Source organism: Marmota monax, unplaced genomic scaffold, assembly GCF_021218885.2.
Source record: "Marmota monax isolate L192 unplaced genomic scaffold, Marmota_monax_Labrador192_F-V1.1 WCK01_AAM20220418_F8-fsc00060, whole genome shotgun sequence".
Lineage (NCBI taxonomy): Eukaryota > Metazoa > Chordata > Mammalia > Rodentia > Sciuridae > Marmota > Marmota monax.
Window position 1 is genome coordinate 3,731,555 of NW_026692826.1, and position 20,630 is coordinate 3,752,184.

General features: G+C 34.2%; 1 protein-coding gene across 7 annotated transcripts in view; it reads right to left on the reverse strand.

Annotated features, from left to right (window-relative positions):
* Positions 1–20,630, reverse strand: part of Rttn (rotatin) — a 158,558-nt gene that overhangs the window by 61,731 nt on the left and 76,197 nt on the right. For all 7 annotated transcript variants that reach the window (XM_046448652.2, XM_046448649.2, XM_046448650.2 and 4 more), the window contains 6 exons: positions 16,988–17,142; positions 15,877–16,096; positions 11,388–11,516; positions 10,588–10,698; positions 6,523–6,681; positions 5,146–5,217 (listed from right to left, as the gene is read on the reverse strand). In XM_046448652.2, coding sequence (XP_046304608.1) covers positions 5,146–5,217; positions 6,523–6,681; positions 10,588–10,698; positions 11,388–11,516; positions 15,877–16,096; positions 16,988–17,142 — 846 coding nt within the window. The remainder of the gene's footprint in view (positions 1–5,145; positions 5,218–6,522; positions 6,682–10,587; positions 10,699–11,387; positions 11,517–15,876; positions 16,097–16,987; positions 17,143–20,630) is intronic.

The window sequence follows — 20,630 nt, forward strand, 5'->3', positions numbered from 1 at the left end:
TCTCCATGGTGGGAGCTGAGAGAAACATTTTCTTAAATATAAAACTTAAGCCAGGTGTGGTGGTGCACACTTGCAACCCCAGCTACTTGAGAGGCTGAGGAAGGAGAATTTTAAGTTTGAGGCCAGACTGGGCAACTTAGTGAGACTCTGTCTCAAAACAAAATTTAAAAAGAGCTTCTATCTAGCAGCTTAGTAGTAGAACACTCATCTAGCAAGTGCAAGGCCCTGAGCTCAATCCCGGGTGTGACACACACACACACACACACACACACACACACACACACACCACATAAACTATGGACCTAATGTTCAGAAACATTCTACTTAAGAAGATTAAAGTAAATGGTCAGAAATATGGAAAGAGAATAAAGCTAATATTTGGAAAAGAAACTAATTCAATGGCAAAAACATTAATTGCTAGTATCTTCCTGAGAGGAAGATTAAAATGGATGAGAGAGGTTAGGAAAATTATTTTTTTAAAAAAAACTTTTTAAAATTAAAAAATTAAGTCAGGCATAGGGGTACACACCTGAAATCCCAGTGACTCAGGTGGCTGAGGCATGAGGATCACAGATTTGAAGCCAGCCTCAGCAAGTTAGCAAGACCCTGTCTCAAAACAGAATTTTTTTTTTTTTTAAGGGCTGGCAATGTGGATCAGTGGTTAAGTGCCCCTGGATTCAATCCCTGGTACCAAAAAAAAAAAAAAAAAAAAAAATTGTTGTATTTAATCTTTACTTTTTTCCAGAAGATTTAAGCCTCATTACAGGAAAAGGTCAATTTTAGCAATAATGGTAGACGTGGAGCAAGGTTGAAAGAAAAAAAGAAAGTGGGTGATTTAAAAAAAAAAAAAGTGAAAACAGACATAAAGCTTAAAAAAAGTATATACCAGAAGAGCTATATTTGGGGGTTCTAAACTTTCCAGCATCTAACAATAAAAGGCAAACCCAAATGATTCATAATTATATGTGTCTTATTATTACTCAGAAGCATTACAATTCCAGATATTGACGTGAAATAGGAGTTCATGCTGGCAGGGCCAGGGTGGGTGGTGCTCATGCCGAGGCTGCTCCAGAAGGCCAAGCAGAACTAGAGTATCAGAAGTCAGCAATTTAGACTGCAAGCATCTCAACAAATTACACAGCAGAACAAGTTTTATTTGTTAAAAATCAAACAGCTACCTCAAACAAAATAAATCCTTAACATGGCTCCTCCACATGCTACTTCATGCTGTGTCCTCTAAGATAATGAGGAAGGTACACCAATAAAACAATTCTTTGAATAAGTTATTATTCATAATTTTACCAGTGACTTCTAATTTTAGCATACTGGATGGGCACATGTCTCCTTCTCTCTGACTCTAAAAACTTGGAAAGGTTATAAATTCTCTGAGACTACACAACTCCATCATATATATTTCAAGACTATTTTCCCCTTTTTGAAAGCAACTATTTCTTTCCACTTGGGATTTTAAGCACACCACTACATTTTTTAATATTAGGGACTAGTATTAGGTTACCAACTATTTACAGGGCTTAGTGAGAACACATAAAATCAAAAGATAATAAAAACAGAGTTTTAAAAGACAGAGAAAATCTGAGTTTATTTTTAAAAGCACATAAGACTGTCTTTATTTTTCTAATTTTGCTTAAGACTAGCAAAGTTTCCTGAAGTTCCAGTTGGCATTGGACTAGCTCTCAAACTTTTTAGATTTTAGTCAATTTGGACAAGGCAAAGGACTCTACAGCTTGCTTAAGTTCCATTTTCAATTTTTTTTTATTTTCCATTTATTGATCCCCTTTATTCTTTTTTAATTTTTAGTTTTTTTACATTTATTTTTGCATTACAATTTTAATATACCATTTTTATCACATCTCTGATAAGGTATGTTGACACCAAATGCACATCTTCATACATGTATTTTGTATAATGATGAGGGTCTCCTTTCACCATCCATGCTATTCCCCTTCGCCCTCCCTTTCCCTCCCACCCCTATTCCCAATCTAGAGGTAATCTTTCTCCCTTGCTCTCCCTCCCAACCCCATTTTGAGTCACCTCCCTTATATCAGAGAAGAAATTCGGCATTTGTTTGTTTGAGATTGGCTAACTTCACTTAGCATAATCTTCTCTAATGCCACCCATTTCCCTGCAAATGCCATGATCTTATTCTTTTTTATTGCTGAGTAATATTCCATTGTGTATAAATGCCACATTTTTTTTTAAACCATTCATCCACTGAAGGACATCTAGGTTGGCTCCACAGTTTAGCTATTGTGAATTGTGGTGGCTATGTCCCTGTAATATGCTGTTTTTAGGTCCTTTGGGTATAGTACGAGAAGAGGAATAGCTGGGTCAAATGGTGGTTCCATTCCCAGTTTTCCAAGGAATCTCCATACTGCTTTCCAAATTGGCTACACCAATTTGCAGTCCCACCAGCAGTGTATGAGTGTGCCTTTTTCCCCATATCCTCGCCAGGACTTGTTGTCTGTCTTCATCATGGCTGCCACTCTTACTGGAGTGAGATGGTATCTTAGAGTAGTTTTAATTTGCATTTCTCTGATTGCTAGAGATGATGAGCGTTTTTTCCTATATTTGTTGATTGATCGTATGTCCTCCACTGAGAAGTGTCTATTCAGGTCCTTGGCCCATTTATTGATTGGATTATTTGGGGTTTTTTGGGGTGCTTATCTTGTTGACCTCTTTATATATCCTGGAGATTAGAGCTCTCTGATGTGTGAGGGGTAAAAATTTGTTCCCAGGATGTAGGCTCCCTATTCACCTCACATATTATTTCTTTTGCTGAGAAAAAAAAAATTTTAGCTTGAATCCATCCCATTTGTTGATTCTTGGTTTTAATTTTTGTGCTATAGGCGTCTTATTAAGGAAGTAGGGGCCTAGCCCCACGTGATGGAGATTAGGGCCTATTTTTTCTTCTATTAGACGCAGAGTCTCTGGTTTAATCCATAGAGCCTTGATCCATTTTGAGTTAACTTTTGTGCATGGTGAGAGAAAGGGATTCAATTTCATTTTGTTGCATATGGATTTCCAGTTTTCCCAACACCATTTGTTGAAGATGCTATCCTTTCTCCAGTGCATGCTTTTGGCACTTTTGTCTAATATAAGGTAGTTGTAATTTTGTGGGTTGGTCTCTGTGTCCTCTATTCTGTACCATTGGTCTATCAGCCTGTTTTGGTGCCAGTACCATGCTGTTTTTGTTACTATTGCTCTGTATTATAGTTTAAGGTCTGGTATCACTATACCACCTGTTTCACTCTTCCTGCTTAGAATTGCTTTAGCTATTCTGGGTCTCTTATTTTTCCAGATTAATTTCATGATTGCTTTTCAAATTTTTATAAGAAAATGATGACAAATCCAATGAACTGCAGCAAATGTGTCTTCAGTGACAAATAGAAACTATCATTTATCTTATAATAGAAAACTATGAATTTCTACACGTTACTCTAATATAACCCAGAAATCTTACTGCTCTTACTAGATTATACATATTTCAAGAATATAAATTCACTGCCAGTACATCACCAAGCTTACAATATACAATTGTCACTAGCTTAATGATGAAAGTAGAGATGATTTGGAATTGGGTCAAAAAAGAATAACATTTTGAAATGTAGACACCTAAACTACTACACTATATATTCCTTTCACTGTCTCTTATGGTTTTATGACAACACAGACTGTGAAGAGCAACCGTTGTCAGAAGGCAATGTTAAGCAAATCATGAGGCACCAGTGGAAAGGTGGCCTGGGATGTAGAGCTGGCAGAGGGAACGGGTGGCTGAGACCAGAGGTAAACCTGCTTGGAGTTAAATGCAATCTGCCCTGATGGCCCCTCAGTTATGCTTTAGTCCTAGCCAAGCTCTGTCCTGCAGCTCAGTTCGATCCAGTAACCTCTGTAAGCATAGGTTCTAATGAAAATATAAAAAGAAACCTTAGATTTGCATAGTACCCTGAGGAGTACTGAATAACACTATGATAAATAACACACTGACAGGATGAAGACATGTGGGCAGTTAAAAGGATAAGAACCAAGGGCTATGGCTCAGGAGTAGCGCACACTTGCCCGGCATGTGTGAGGCACTGGGTTCAATTCTCAGCACTGCATATAAATAAATAAAATAAAGGTCTATCAACAACTAAATAAACATAAATTTTTTTTAAAAAAAGGATAAGGACCACATCTTACCACCACAATGAGAGTACTCTGAATTATCTACAAATCACAGGCTATAAAAAAACAGGCAACTATTTATGACTTGATATTCAGAACATAAAATTTAAAAATCAATCTAGTATTATCAAAAAAAAGATTAATTATAATCCCAACCGTGTGCTAGTTTGGAAAAAATGTTAACATCAATATATACTGAACTATAAATAAATTTATTTATTATTGTTAAATTTGAGAAGCAAAATAGTAAATGGGTAAGAAGACACAAGCCTGTACTCAAAGCAGCAAAGGTGTATCAGTGCCTAGCTTTGTGACTTTAGGCAAGCCACATAAACCCTCTGTGCTAAAGCTTCTAAGCCAGTAAAATGAGGATAATAGTTTGTCCAATGTTAATATATACTAAGTTTCTAGAAGAGTGCCTAGTATATATCTTATAGCTATTATTTTTCTAATTATTCTTAACACTATGGAGAATTTTTAAATATGATCAAGTATAAGGAAATTTCTACATTCTAATTTAAGAGATCCTTGCTATATTATATACATTTCACTAGTACTGGAACATTGTATCCTCAGAAGATTGGTTCTTGCATTCCCATGGACACCACACTCTGCAAATGCTCAAGTTCCTTACAGAAAATAGCACAGTATTTGCATAACAAAATGTACATACTGTCATATGCTTTAAATTGTCTCTAGTTTATTTATAATATCTAATACAATACAAATGTTCTGTAAATAGGTGTTACAATGTATTGTTTAGGAAATAATAAGAAAATAATTCTGTACCTGTTCAGTCCAGTTATAATTTTTTTTTCAAATATTTTCAATCCCTGGATGATTGATTCCATGAATGCATAATCCAGAGATATAAAGGGCCAACTACTCACATAGGCTGCAAATTTATCACTAATTAATCTTGAACATCTACTAGTTTGGTAACTGTCTAAAATCACCTACCTGCCAAGTATAATCCTTTATAGTTTCCATAGGCATAGGAATTACAAGGAGATTCTGAAGAATAAATGCAGCCTGAAAACATTAAAAAAAAAAGTCAATACTGCCATCTTGTTGTCATCTTTGAAATTATCTAACATACTGTAATTTAATAACAAAAGATGTATTTCTGGTCCACTGAACATACGTAGGGGTCCTCACAAGAATTACTAAGCCATATTTATTAAACAATGACTTTGTTAGGTGATGACCAAACACTGTACAAAATTATTTCATCAGGAAATATATTTTTTTCCACTTTGGAATTCAATTCTATGCAGCACAAAAAAAAAAAAAAAAAAAAGATTGGTATAAAATAAACTATTCTGGCAGCATTTAAGAAATGAACATCCAGGCCCCCACTCCCCATCCCACCTCGTCCCCCTTTGAACTCATGCACTCTCCTCTCAATTAAAACCTGCTAACTAGAAATATAAACCACAAATGTCCAAGTCAACCTATTAAGACCTAAAGATGATCAAATGAAATAATCATATTAATGTAAACACTGATTGTTGTGTGTATGGTAGGGCAGGTGTGAGGAATCAAACCCAGAGCCTCATGCACGCTAGGCAAGCACTTTACCACTGAGCTACACCCCCAATTCTTAGAGTGTGTACTTAATGAAAGACTCTGATACAATCATACTGGAATATCAGTGAAATTCTAACAGTGAAATTTCCAACCATCTTCATTGGAAGTCAATAAAAAGTACTAAAGTTAATAAATCAAACAAGGCATTAAGTGTAAGCATTACCATTTAAAAGTATGAAAGCAATTAACAAGAAAACTAATCTTCTGAATTTGGAAGTGGGCACTGGCTAACAGTAGACTGAAGAGCTACTATTGTTTTCATAAGCCTCTAAGAACTATTTGATTATTGTTTTGAAACTATCTGTATTAATCATCACTTTGATAGGAGCAGCAATAAAAAGAAAACCACAAATTGAACTTGGGTTTAATTTTCCTCTTATGTTACATGACGTACTATAAAAAGCTGTTATGTCAACAGCCCTTCATTATGATTAAGGCTTTATAAACATTAGAGACCCATATATGCTGAGGTAAAAGTAAATTTATTTTCTGTGAACCACTTTTCAAGTATAATAAAGCAGAAGAGTTCACATTAAAATACACTGTATTCTGCTTTGATCTTATCAGAATAAAGAACTCCAATTTTACTATAAATTAATAATATCCTTTTTATTCTTCATTGTCATTTCATTTGGGTTTTCATTAGGCTACATAAAGGGCTACAGGCCATTCACCCTGCTGAACAGTGAGTAGAGTATGCTTTATAGATAATATTGCAATGGGTTTCTAAGGGAAAGACAGACATACCTCACGTCGCACCATACTACACTCTGACTGGTCCAGAAGAATATTCACCACAGTTCCCCAGAGCCCACCAGAAATGTTTTGACAACTGTTTGTCAAGGCCACACAGCCAGCTTCAAAAGTAGTCAGTGCTGATCCTAATCCCAGGGAAGTGAATCTCACCTGTCAAAGAGAAATTTGTCAAATCCACGTATCCTACCTATTTCCTAGCATAAGTTAATTTTTCTGGCATATAAAATATCATATTTTATAAATACAACACTAGCTTTCCAAAACTAAACTATAAAGGTCACTTAGTGTCCCACATGTTTATGAAGAAATAAAATCCTATATCACTACTGAAGAAAGCAATAATTTAGAAAAAGAAGTTCAGTATCAGCAAAGGACACACAAAGTTAAAGCCAGGTATAAATAAGCAGCATAAACTTATATTTTTGTAGCCCTTTTCAAGGGAAAGCATAGTAGAATTACACATCTTTCATGAGCTCAATCTCTATTCATTCCTCCTTCCTAAAAAGAATACCTATTATTTTGTTCTACCTTTCTTAATTTTTTAGTGTTTCTTCCAAATAAATGGTTTTAACTTTCTTGAAACTTCTTTTTTCAAAAAACAAAAATTGACTGAATTATATAGTTTAGAAGGTATTTATTATTTTCCCAAAATTATTTTAAAAGTATTTCAAATAAAATTGAAGTGGTATATGTTCTTGCCATAATACTATTCAAGTCACACATTTTGGTGAATTTCTGAATTCTGACCCAAAAATATATTTCCTATGATTGCTACAGGATAAAAAATAAAAAAATAAGGTACTCATAAAATAGTCAAGGAATAAGTCCAAGTTTTAAGTGCCTAAAATATGTAACTTTAAAGTTACATCAAATAATATTTCTAAAAACCAAAGGCCTTAATTATAATAGGATGTATTCATTTCTTCCTCAAAAATCAATGAACAGATGACTCAAACTAGGAAGTTACTAACAATATACAATTTTGTATTATATGGTGCAATTCCATTATGTGGCACTTAAATATTACTAGGATTCATAACTTAGAATTTCCAGTTGTCCTTCTAAAATTGTTTGAAATTGCCTTGGCTTTTCCAACAATTTTCCACTGTTATTTCTAAAAATGACCGATCAGACTATCTTTTCCTTTTTGATTTTCTTTTTTTTAATTAATCAGTTAATTTTTATTGATTTTATTTTTTTAAATACATGACAGCGGAATGCATTACAATTCTTATTACACATATAGAGCACATTTTTTTCTCTTATTATTTTTTTTTGCATTACAATTCTTAATACCTTTATACAACAATTTATCATATCTCTGATTGTATATAAGGTATGTTGACACCAAATTCATATCTTTATACATGTATTTTATATAATGATGAGGGTTTCTGTACTCCAATGAATATGATTAAAGAGAGTATCCTATGCACTGAACTGTCATCTCTGAAAATTCATACACTGAAACTCTACTACTCAACATGATCATCTGGAGGCAGAGCTCCTATGAGGTACGTAAGATGAAGTGAGGGTTTTTAAGAGGGGCATACCACTAAACCAGCCTTGGGACTCTAGGAAGAAAGGGAAATCTCTTTCTCCACATACACATGTTGTGTGCTGTGAGAACACACCGAGAAAGCGGTCTTCTGTAAACCAGGAAGAGGGCCCTCACCAGAAACCAACCACGTGGTATCCTGACCGTAAACCTGTGGCCTCCAGCATTATGAGAAAACAAGTTTCTGCTGTTTTAGCCACCTATTCTATGGTATTTTATTAAGGCAGCCCAAGCTTATTAACACAGTCTTGTACCAAAAAGTAGGGCTGTGCACCTGTAGCAAATAGCTAAGCATATGAAAGTGACTTTGGAACTGGGTAATGCGTTAAAGACCAGAAGAATTTTGAGATGCAAGCCAGGAATATGAACATGAGAGGTGATTCTGGAACAATCTCAAGACAGGAATGTAGAATACATTACTGAAAACATGTTAATGAACGAACGGTGATCCTCATTATCAAGTGGGTTGAGTAAATGTCCCGTGAAGGCTCGTATGTCACAGGTTTGGTCCCCAGCCCACGGTGCGGTGAGGTGGTGGAAGCTTTAAGAGGTGGGGTACAATTGAGAGTCATGCAGTCACACTGCAGGGCGCCCGTCAAGGGGATGCTGGGGTCCTGCCCCTTCCTCCTCTCCTCTGTCTGCTTCCCGGCTGCCATGAGGTGAGCAGCTGTGCTCCAGCAGGCTTTCTCTGCTACCTGTCTGTCTGCCCACAGGCCTGAGAGCAATGGTTCTGAGTGCCGATAGACTGAGACCTTCAAAACTATGAGGCAAAATGACCATTCCTCTTTACAGCTGCTTATCTCAGATATTTGTTACAGTAATAGAAAGCTGGCTAATGCAAGTAACAAAGAAACTGTTTCAAATAAGACTGAGATGGTACAGTATGCTTGCCATAGTACCACTCTGTTCAGGTCACATGTTGGTGTATTTCTGAATGTTTACCCAAAAATATTTTTTTAATGACAGCTAGAGTTGCAAAGCTCAACTGTATTCATGCCCTAGTGTGTTGTGGAATGTAGAACTTATGGACAATTAATTGTTATTTATGTGATACAATTTCTAAGAAGTGGCTAGGTTCCTCCTGACTGCTTACAGAAAAATCTGAAAGGAAAGAGATAATTTGAAGAAGGAATTAAGAACAGATAAGCAAAAATGGACATGAACAAGAATTTAGAAAATTCTCAGCCTATCCACGGAAAAAAATGAGAAAACTTATTCTAAAGAGAACACGGCGGATGTGGCTGACCAACCATTTCATGAAGAAAACATTACAGTGATTTAGTCAGTTATCTCACAGGAAGCCAGGAATACAGATGGCACTGTATGAGCAGATACTGCCAATATGAACTCCAGGGAACAAAGAAAGTGGGACAGATTGATGGAGGCTACTGTACACAAGAGTCTATTGGTAAATGTGTGCTCTTCTTCGAGGAAAGAGAAAATGTCAAAGGTGACTCAGAGATCATAAAGTCTGCTACTCCCACCACAGGCCAAGAGCACAATGCTATTTTCTCCTTGGTTTCAAAGAGTAGGCCTACTCCTCTGGTGTCAGTGGGCCAGGATGACCTGGCCCAGAGCCCCCGGGACTGTGGTGCTACTCTCAAGCACAACAGCATGGATGGGCCCTTACAGAGAGATGAAAGGGTGGGATCACCCAGGAGTTGTAGGGGCGTGGAGAGGCAGCAGGGCTGTAAAGGCAGTATCAGCCTAAGGGCTTGAGCTTGGAGTTGTCTTGCCAGGTTTTGAACTTTCCTAGAACCATCATTCCTTCCTTCTTTTCTTACTTCTTCCATTGGACTGGGAATATTTATTCTACAACTATTCTATCATCAAAGTTTAGAAGCACTACCTTATATAGTTTCACAAATTCATATCTGGAGAAGAATTTTTCCACAGGATGAATCAGATCTGAAGTTTCATCTGCACTTTATATAACTGACGCTGAAATGAGTTAAGATGTTGGGAGCTGTTAATAATGGAAATACTCTTGGCAAGGAAGAAGGTCATGAATTGGGGGGACAAAACTATAATGAATTGTATCTCTCCAAAACTCCTATGTTGAAGCCTTAATCCCCATGTGACTATGGCTGGAACTAGGGCAAGGTTAAATGAGATCATGGGGTGAGACCCTACTCCAACAGGATTGGTGTTTTTAAAAGAAACAGAAAAGAGTCTCCCTGCATGTATGCATCAAGGAAAGGACATGTCAACAGGCTGCAAAAGATGGTTCTCTAGAAACCAAAAAAAAAAAAAGAGACAGTAATATTTGGAGCTTGGATTTCCAGCCTCTGGAACTATGAGAAAATAAATTTTTATTATTTAAGTCACCCAATCCACAGTATTTTATAATGGCAGCTGGGAGCTAATACAGGGCTAAATAAAGCATAAAACTTGGTAACTATAACAATACCATAATATGAATAAGCATAAACATGTATGTTTTATTTTCAATTATTTTTAATCTAAACATGATAGACTTGGTTCTCTTTTATACTGACCTCTGGGTCCCGATCAACCCATAATGGAATCAACCAAGCCAATCCTTGTTGAGTAGGAGTCTGTTCTTCACTGAGACTACCCAAAGGTAAAAACCAAAGTGAAATCCACTCCTAGAATGAAAGAAAGGAAAACAGAATTACTTTAGGTAAGTTTAGGAAGTTTAAAATAATTCTAAATCTTTAGAAATCAAAATAAAGTAAAAATATACTTAAGACTTGGTTTCAATCCATTATTAGGCCAAAATAATGTGAAAAAAAAAAAAATCTCAGCTCCTCCTAAAAAAAATTAACCATAAAAATTTTCCTATAAAAGCAATATTTTCTCCATAATTTAGCCAAAATATCAAAAATGTAGCTTTCTAGCAAATGCAAATTTCAATCAAAATACATTACAGATAAAATTTAGATTTATGTTGGGCACAGTGGCGCACACCTGTAATCCCAGCTACTTTGGAGGCTGAGGAATGAAGATCACAAGTTCGAGACCAGCTTCAGGAACTTAGTGAGGCCCTGAGCAATTTAGTGGAATCCTATCTCAAAATAAAAACATTAAAAAAAAAAAAAATAGCACCCCTGGGTTAAATCCCCAGTACCATAAATAAATAAATAAATAAATTTCAGATTTACATGATATACAACTTCTAAGTAATATCTTAGTCAAAAATCTTCTTTGTCTCCTAGAAAGAAAAGTCAAAAGAAACATTTTTTTATAGCAAGCCTATAGGCTAGAAATGTCCTAGGCACAGCACAACCCTTTTCAAGCAACTATTCACAAGTCAGGCAGCTGTTAATGCTCTCACCGAGCTCCGAGCATGGGCCATCATCTCATGGGACAAGTGAAGCAAACAAAGGACTGTGCTCTTTGTAACACCTTTTCCCATGAAGGACATCGCGTTTCCTCCACGCTCCACATAAAAAGAAGTAATGACCTGGAAGACAATGTGAACAGTTGTGTGCAAGCCTTATTTTAAATGGCATATAAAAATATCTATATAAAATTCTCCTTACTTGTCTAAATTGAACCTTAACAACACATACTTATAATATTATTAGTTTATATTTTTATACCTGAGTATGATGGTAAATTTTGTGTTATGTGTATTTTAACACAGTTAAAAATATTCCTAAACACTTTTCCCCTTGAGATTTGTACAAAAGGTATGCAGTATCCTCATAGGATATTTTTAAGACTTAGAATATTTCTATAACATTTTTGTATTTTTTTAAGTCAAAAAGTTTATATCTTGTTAAAAGCACATATTGGAACTGCTAATTCTATAAAGCTCACTGACCAGTCAGTTATGTTAAATTCTCTTGAATAATGGTTTAAATGTAAACAGACACTTCCTAGCTTGTGAATGATCTTAGATATCTATTACATATTTAAGTATATACCTATTATTTAGATGACTGGTTCTCAATTGACACATTGTATCACTAACAAAAGAAATGTTTCCCCTCTAGGGGGGCATTCCCTTCATAGAGGAGCTGATTCAGCAAAGTCCTTCCACCTGACTTAGAAAATCCCTTGAAACATGTGGCAAAGTCTTTATATGACAATTACTATATAAACGATTACTATTCCCCAAACAGGGGTTTGGTAAATATTTGTGAGCTAACTGAATAAAAAGAAACTTTGCAGTATGTCAACTTTTAAACAAATAAAGAATATTCGGTGAAAAAAAAATCACATATAATTCACAAAAGTTTTATAAAAGAGAATGGTGACAATTTTCAGGCTCCAATATATTTTGATGGGAAAATGTGTGATAAATCAAAAAAACTGAAGACTACTTGTTTCAAATAAAGTATATCAATCCTTTCACCCAATATCTCTATACTTTTAGTCATCACAGAATCCTGCGATGTGAGCCATTTTATCTCAGTATCTCTTTAGGTTTCGTTTTGTTGTTTATTTCAAGTCATACAATAAAAAAGACTATACATATATACACACACAAAAACATATATGTATGTACATGACTGTATATGTATATTGGTAAATAATTTAGGGGCTCTGGCACAAGTTATAACTTTCACAAATCAAAAATAGAACACAACTCACCAGGGTCATGGTTTAAAATATTTTTAAAATTTTAAAATATCCTACATGAATTCTATTATTTTTTTATTTTGGGGGGGAATTTAAAATTTTAAGTACTACATTAACAAGATGTCTGAGCAATCAAGTCATTATCATCTTTATCTCTAATTCATCATGGAAATACCTAATATCTATGCAATAATTTTATTTCTAGTTTAAAAGTGTCAAGCCAAGAACTTTGGAATTATCTCCTTTTAATCTGACCCTTTTGTCAGCTCTCTGGAATTATACATCATTTATCTGATGTTAAGGATTAAATTACCATAGTTAACTTAACCATCGTAATTAAGCACAATCAGTTTAAGTCTCAAAAAAGCAACATTTATATTCAAATTTCACTGTGCAAAACTAAAATAATCTAGAAATATGGCTCCCTTGCAATAAGTAATCTGTGTATGTGCCCCCCCAACCCCCACCCACATCCCCCACCGCCTTTCAGTACTAGGGATTGAGCTCTCAGGGTCTCTACCACTAAGCCACTCTCCCAGTTTCCCCTCAACACACTTCTCTTTTAGACAGGTCTTGCTAAATTGCTGAGGCTGGCCTTGACCTTGTGACCCTCCTGCTTCAGCTTCCTGAGTTGCTGGGGGATTACAGATGCATGTCACCCATGTCCAACAGAATCCACTTTAATTACTAAGAAACTAAACAGCTGGACCAACAATGACTTTGCTCTGAAGTCCATGCACATACGCCTTACTTTGTGCTTAAAAAGATTAATTTATTCAGTAGTACTTATTTACCTAATAAACTAAGCATAAAGTCCCAAGATTAAAAGTCACTCTGCTATAATTTCTAACAAATATGAGAGGTTTATCTATATTATTCTCCTGTCATATAAACACAAAGACTTTCTTCACAAGATAGTTTATAAAGCATGAAATAAATCCCCATTTATACCAAATCAGGATTTGTTAGTCAAGCTTTTCTTGAAACATTATAAAATAGGAACTATACTTTTTATCTATTTCTCCTCTAATAAACTGTACTGATTTTAATGATCTCAAAGATAACTGAACTGAGAATGTGATTACTGCCTTTTACCTGTATTTCTTACCTAAACCTAAGTTCTTTTGTTCTCCAATACCACAAGTGTCTCATTTTAATTTTTAGTATTTGCAATATAGCTATAATCAGAAGTCTCCCTTCTTACCCAATTTTTTAAAATAAAAGTACTTTTGATAGTTTTCAAATACAAACAATACAATTCCATTTCAGTTATTACTATATATATATATATATATATATATATATATATATATATATGGTATGCCATATATATAATAGTTCCTTGCATATCCCAGATCTAAAAATAGATAAAACCCTTTTTAGAGAGATGTATTGAATAAAAGGTTCATAAATGGAGTATTTATAAATCACATTATAACTAATGCTATAAATTAGATACCTATAGGTTGAATAACATTCTAAATGCATTAGAATGTATAAATTTTTTTAAAAACATTATAATTTTTAACTAAAATATGTTTGAAAATTCATGTATCTCTGGCCATGGACACCTGGCAGCATGGAATGGAACAATTCGTTACTATACCAACAGTATTACCTATTTCAATATTTATAATTATTTTTTAAATAAGATCTCTTTTACTAAAGGGGCTATAGTAAATTTCATATTAAATGTTATAGTAATATGAGTATTCAGAATTTGTAAATAAAAAATTAACAAAAATAAACCACAAACCTAAACCAAAAAAAAAAAAAAAGAGTAGGAAGATATAGATAAATTTAGTTAAAAAAAAAAAAAAAAATCCAGGTCTGGAATTCCACTTGCTGTGGATCAGTTTATTCACCTTTTAAAATATAACTGTACACTCCCTCCTCAAGAGTTTTTCCTAAAGTCCTAATACAGATATTGATTTCAATCTCTGGCTGTCAGTGAAGGTTAGAAGGCAAAATTAAGCTGACAGATTTGACCAATAAGAAAACAATGATCCATTTTAAGATTCAATTTATTACATAAACAGTTTGCAAGTACAGCCAAAGGTGCCACTCCCAGTGTCCCTTGTGCAAGGTGAACACTGGCACAAAGAGGCCAGACAACTGTACCGCAAGTGGCAGAGTGCTCTGTTGCTAAAAAGCCCAAACCATGCTCTATACCCCACAGCTGCAACCCTGGGGAAGTGCAGCAGAAAGCCCAGACTTCCTCAGGCCTAGGAATAAGAAACAGGTCAGGACAGACTCCTAACAGATGATGATGGGAATGACACTCAACTTCCTGGAAGTTCCTCACAATCCCCCATGTTCTCATGTTCCAGAGGATCAAAGGAAATTCTGCCAGATCAGCTGGGGAGAGAAGCCTTGACTATGTGGCCCAAGTGCCAAAATCCAAGATTGCCAGAGCACAGTGGCAATGCTGTCCTTCTACTGGTGGTGCACAACCACATCATTGTTGTGCTTATTACATCATATTGAAGATATTTTGAACCAAAAGATGATGAAATCAGAATATATCAGAATCCCTACAATATAATTAAGGACATGCTTAGAAGGTAATTAGAGCTGAAAATATTAGAAAACGAAAAGCTAAATACACTTCTAAATGTTGTACATATAATACCATATAAAATAATATTAAACTCCACCTATAGGCAATAAAATTAATAAATCTTATAAGCATAATGTTGAAAGAAACCACTGACACAAATTTTTTTTTAAATCAAAGATTATTCTATACATAGACACACACTTAAATGGTAAAACTATCAAGAAATGCCAAGAAGTGGAGTATCCAAAAAAAAAAAATCAAAATATATTCTACAAAAGGAACAAATAGAATTCAACTGAGGAATGATGAATACTTCTGGGATGCCAGCTAAGCTGTACTTTTGGACTTGGGGGTAATCATGAGGTGTTCACTATGTGATAATTCAATGAGCTATGTATTTTCTGCATGTATTATATTTCACAATTAAAATGGTTAAACAAAGTAAATGAATAAATAAATTACCCTAATGAAAAGATTTAAAGTAAGCCTCAATTTTTCTTGAAAATGAGAGTATTCCTCAGGGTGATCTTCTGTACATATTTTTTATAAAATTAATTAAAATATTCAACCATTATGATGAGTTAAATAAAAATATAATGCATTTGTGCCTGGCACCTAATAAAAGCAATCAGTAAATAGTAAATAGCTGTCATTTGGGGCTGTTATTTTTACTTACCTCCAGAAGACCTGACAAGTATTTCATGCAAATGTCAAGTGGCCGTGTGAGAGGAGAATGTGAGCTCCATCCCTGAAATGCGGTGAGGTGAGCCATCCCTCGTAATGTCCGCTCAAGGGAAGGCAGGCCATAGAAATGAGGGGCATCTGTGACTCGAAGGCACTGGAGCAGTTTCAGAGCCAGCTGTGTTTGGAAAACGTAAAGAAGTTCCAAGCATTTCCTATGCATTTAAAGGGGGGGTGGAAATCAACCACAGAGAAAGTTATAGACTTAATGGGCTGTCCTATTGGCTGCAGGGGGTTTCCCACATATTAGAAAGGTATGAACTAGACAAAATGGCAAAAAAACATTTCCTCTCAAAACAAGGCTTTGCAAGAGAAGTTTAGAGAAACTATCAACTAGAGTATGTATGCAAAATATAAGCAGCAATCACATTTAAAATACATAAATGGATATTGGTTGTGTTATCCAAGAGTGACATACAAAATTGAAAAAAAAAATAATTTCACACTATAAATGAGTTTAATTTGAATATATTAAAACTGTATTAAATCCTTCAGTGTCATGAAAAACTTGTTAATTTTTAATTGACAAAAACTTTTTTGTAGAAAAATAAAAGGAAATGAAAGCTTTTAATGACTTTAACACATAATTAAGCAAGACTGTCAGAAACAGATCAATCAATAGAATATTTTCTATCAAAAAATAAAATTCTTAAAATTAAGTAGTCAAGAATGAATTCAAATATAAATTGATGATTATTAACTATACTATTACCTATTCCATTAGGCATATGATTTTTAAGATCATGATTTTTATATACCTGCTATCCAATTGCTTTTAAAGTATTTTAGAAATACAAAGAACCTATACTAAAGCCTACAAGTTCAATTCCTCACAGATCAACAACAAAGTAACCAAATAGACACTATTATAAATGTTCTGTTTTTTAAAATGTAACATACATCAACATGCAAATAAGCAGACTAGTTTTAACTATCAGTACCAAAGTACTTATATCTCCTAATTTTAAAGAAGTAAATCTCTGAAAATCAGAGGAAAAGTATATTTTGAATAATTGTACCCAAACTTTCAACAATACAAATGATACCTGTCAGTAACTGCCATGAAACTGAGAAGCAAGGTATTGAAAAGTGCAATCAGTTCTTTCTGAAGTTGCTGCCTGACAGCAGTCCGGATGTCATCTATTTCTTCTCGTGCCTGAGTCTCTGTCAGAACCAGCAGGTCTAAGAGTGGGTTTGGGCTCTAAAAAATGAAATTTGTTAAAAATATATTTACTCTCTAAGCTATATGTTTTTCCTATAAAGGTTTTTTGTTACTACCTATGTTCTAGATGAACTAAAAAGTTTTACTATCTAATTAACAGGTAGTTATACTATGTAATTAGTAGGTCTGGGCCTTCACTGCATCAATAAAGATGTTCTAAATTCAACAGGTGTTTAATATGTCATCTCAACAAAAAGAAAGCATATGTTATAGAAAACTGAGAACAGAAAAAAACACAATGAGAGAAAATCACACATAATCACACCTCATTGGTACATACTCTCATCTGTTTCTGTAAGTAGAAATGTAAACAACTTTAATTATATATTTTAAGCAAACATGATACTAAGTGAAAAACACTATTAAAATAATCTTTTCTACTTAATGGTATGATCCACATTTCTTCAAAAACTTTATTTTAATATCTGATTCCCTTTTACCTATAAAGATTTACAACCCTAATTACTAGATAATAATTTTCTACTTTTCTAACACAAAAATCCATAACTAATATTTGTAATAGACTAAATGTTTATTTTGTGCCTGGAACCTAATAGAAGCAATCATTAAATAGTGAATAGCTTGCTAACCTACTGGGGGAGTAGAAAACGGTGCGTTAACCAGAAGCATTAAGAGATACACAGAATATGTACTAATCACCTTAAAGTCACTGGCACTAGGCTAAGAAAACAAGATTTCAGTTAACTTTCTGATTAAACTTCAAGATTTGCACCTTCATTTCTTTCTTAAGAAAGGGCCAAAAGACAGAAGGAAAGCCATACTGAGAGCAGAGGAAGCTCATCCTCCAAAAGCAGTTAGCATTCCATCCTGAGCATCAGGTGGTATCTCCAGTGACTATGACAGCACACAATAACAGAGAAAATACAAATGCAATCACTGCTGTTATGAAATCTGACTTCATATAAAAGAACTTAATGTAAAAACAAAACTGCATTCCCTTCAGGGAAAAGAAACTTAAAACCAAAAATTGTTTATATTATATATATGTTCAATAAAGCATAACAACTATATTTAATATAATTGAGAGTTTTTGCAAAGTATGGGGAAGGATATTTGTTTTTAACTTGTTTTGCTGTTTTTACATATAAGCAGTATTTTTTTGTTGAGGGCCACAGCCAAGTCGGGATGACACATGGCATTTTTGCCAGAAGTAGTGGTTGAGAGGTGACACCAGCAAGCCATTGAGATGATAATGGTTATATTAAGCTGTGTATTCAATTGTAATATTAGACACCTGCTGTCCACCTCGGCCTGCTACTTTGGAGTTCTCTCGGGGATTCCCGGAGAGTTCCCATTGGTTGGGGAAGTGCCAGAGGAGGGATTTCTGGTTGGTGGTTCCTGGAGGAGCCATGTGTGTGGCGTTCGGGAGAGTTCCCGGGGAGCGTGTGTGGAGTGTGCTGGTGGAATTCAGGAATAAAGTTTGTTCCTGCTTCAGTGGCTTGTGATTTGTGCCCAGCCAGACTGCGGCATTTTTTCCCAACTTTTATCTTGAGGAAGAAATGCCTTTGAAAAATTACATAAAACATAACCACAAAATCTGTTTGACATGAAAAAGAGAATCAAAATACACATTTAGTCTATCACAAATATTAATGTATTTTCTATGGTTATCTTATTCCAAAAACCAAAGACTGACTCACAATCACTCACAATCAACCCTTGGACTCCTATAAGTAATGACAAAATAAACAAATTATTTGAACTAAGATTCAAACCTCATCTTGGGAAGATTATTAATTCTATATACTGATAAAAATTAAGTAGAAGTTACTGATTAATATACTTACACAGTAGGCATATATCTAAGATTAACAGCTTTCTGCATATAATCTGCTAAGAGTTCTCCCCTTTTTTCATCTTCAATTTCCATGTTATTAAGATTCAGTGAACCTCAGCAACATCATTTTAAAATTGGGATTAGTTACCATTCCTCAAGTACAAGGAGCAGAACAGACGTCTCTACTGCTGCCTATTGATCTCAAGTGTTTAATCATACCAGGTGTTTTTGTCTTTAGACATTAGTATTCAATCCTGATTTTAAATCAACCACTTAAGCCATCATTTTGTCACTGCTGACCTCCAAAAGGAAACAATTTCTGTAATGACAGCTCATTTCTTAATTCACACTCTGTTACCACTCATCATATCCAAGTTTACATCCATCAGCAACCTATGCCACAAGGATCTGCAATTCCCTCAAGGAACTCTGCACACGAGTATGTCACATGAGAGTCAGCCAAGAAAGATGTATATTACATATTTCTGAACAGCCTCAACAAAAAAAGAAAAATAATATACCACTTTTATGAATTTCCATCAAAAAACTCATTCAGGTAGGAATGATATTTAATTCACCACTTCTAGCTTTTTTTTTTTTTTTATGTTACAAAATACCATTAAGTTAAGATATAGAATAGTGGGGCAATAACTTCCTAAGGTGTCCAAGAATTACAGCATGTTTGTAATAAATAAATATTGTGATAAAACACATAAATAAAATTTTTACAAGAGTTCCTAAATCTTCCCTCAGGAAGGTAGTTGATTTTTCTTTTTGCTTTCTATTAACATTTTTTTTTTGAAAGATAGGGCATTCATATCTGCGTACTTTTGTTAGTTTTTGCAATCATAGCTTTTTACATATCATTTCACATATCTGTACATTCAAAACAATTTCTTTGAATATTCTATTTCATTGACTTTCTTACATAATATTTTCTTTATTTATTGTATTGATTTCACACAAAAAAAACTTTAAAAGGAACTTAATTTTTTATTTTCAAGTTTTCTTTATCCTAACCCATCTGTAGTTACACAACACTTTCTAATTTAATCTTGGTCAAGATATTTAGAAAGTAAACCCTCCTGTTTGTAGATGGTTACTTAAGTCTGTTTGGCTCACCCTTAAAAATATTATTATTATTTATACCATTACTAATAATAAATGACAAGAAAAAATAGAAATTTTCTAAAGAAAGGCTAGACACCATATAAAGCCATGTAAACAAATTTAATTGTACCAAAAATTCTTTTTTAAAATCAACTGGTATCTTGCAAGAATTTCATTTTACTTTAGTAACTACAAAAAAATTCATACCATAAAATTCAAATCATTTAAATGTCTGGTTTTAAAAGTATTAGCAAATTTAACAGGACTGAAACCATAGCAAATATCTTTTCCATCATAATGGCATAAAACTACAAGTCGATACAAAGAGGAACTTAGCGAAATTCTCAAATTACATGGAAATTAAGCAATATGCTCTAAACAACCAGTGTGTCAATAAAAAAAAAAAAAAGAAAGAAAGAAAAAGAAATAATTTAAAATATCAAGAGACAAGAAAAATGGATCCGAAATAACCCAAACTAATGGGATATACAAAAGCAAATCTAAGAGGCAAGTTTACATCAATAAACACCTTTACATGAAAAAGAACATCTCGAATAAA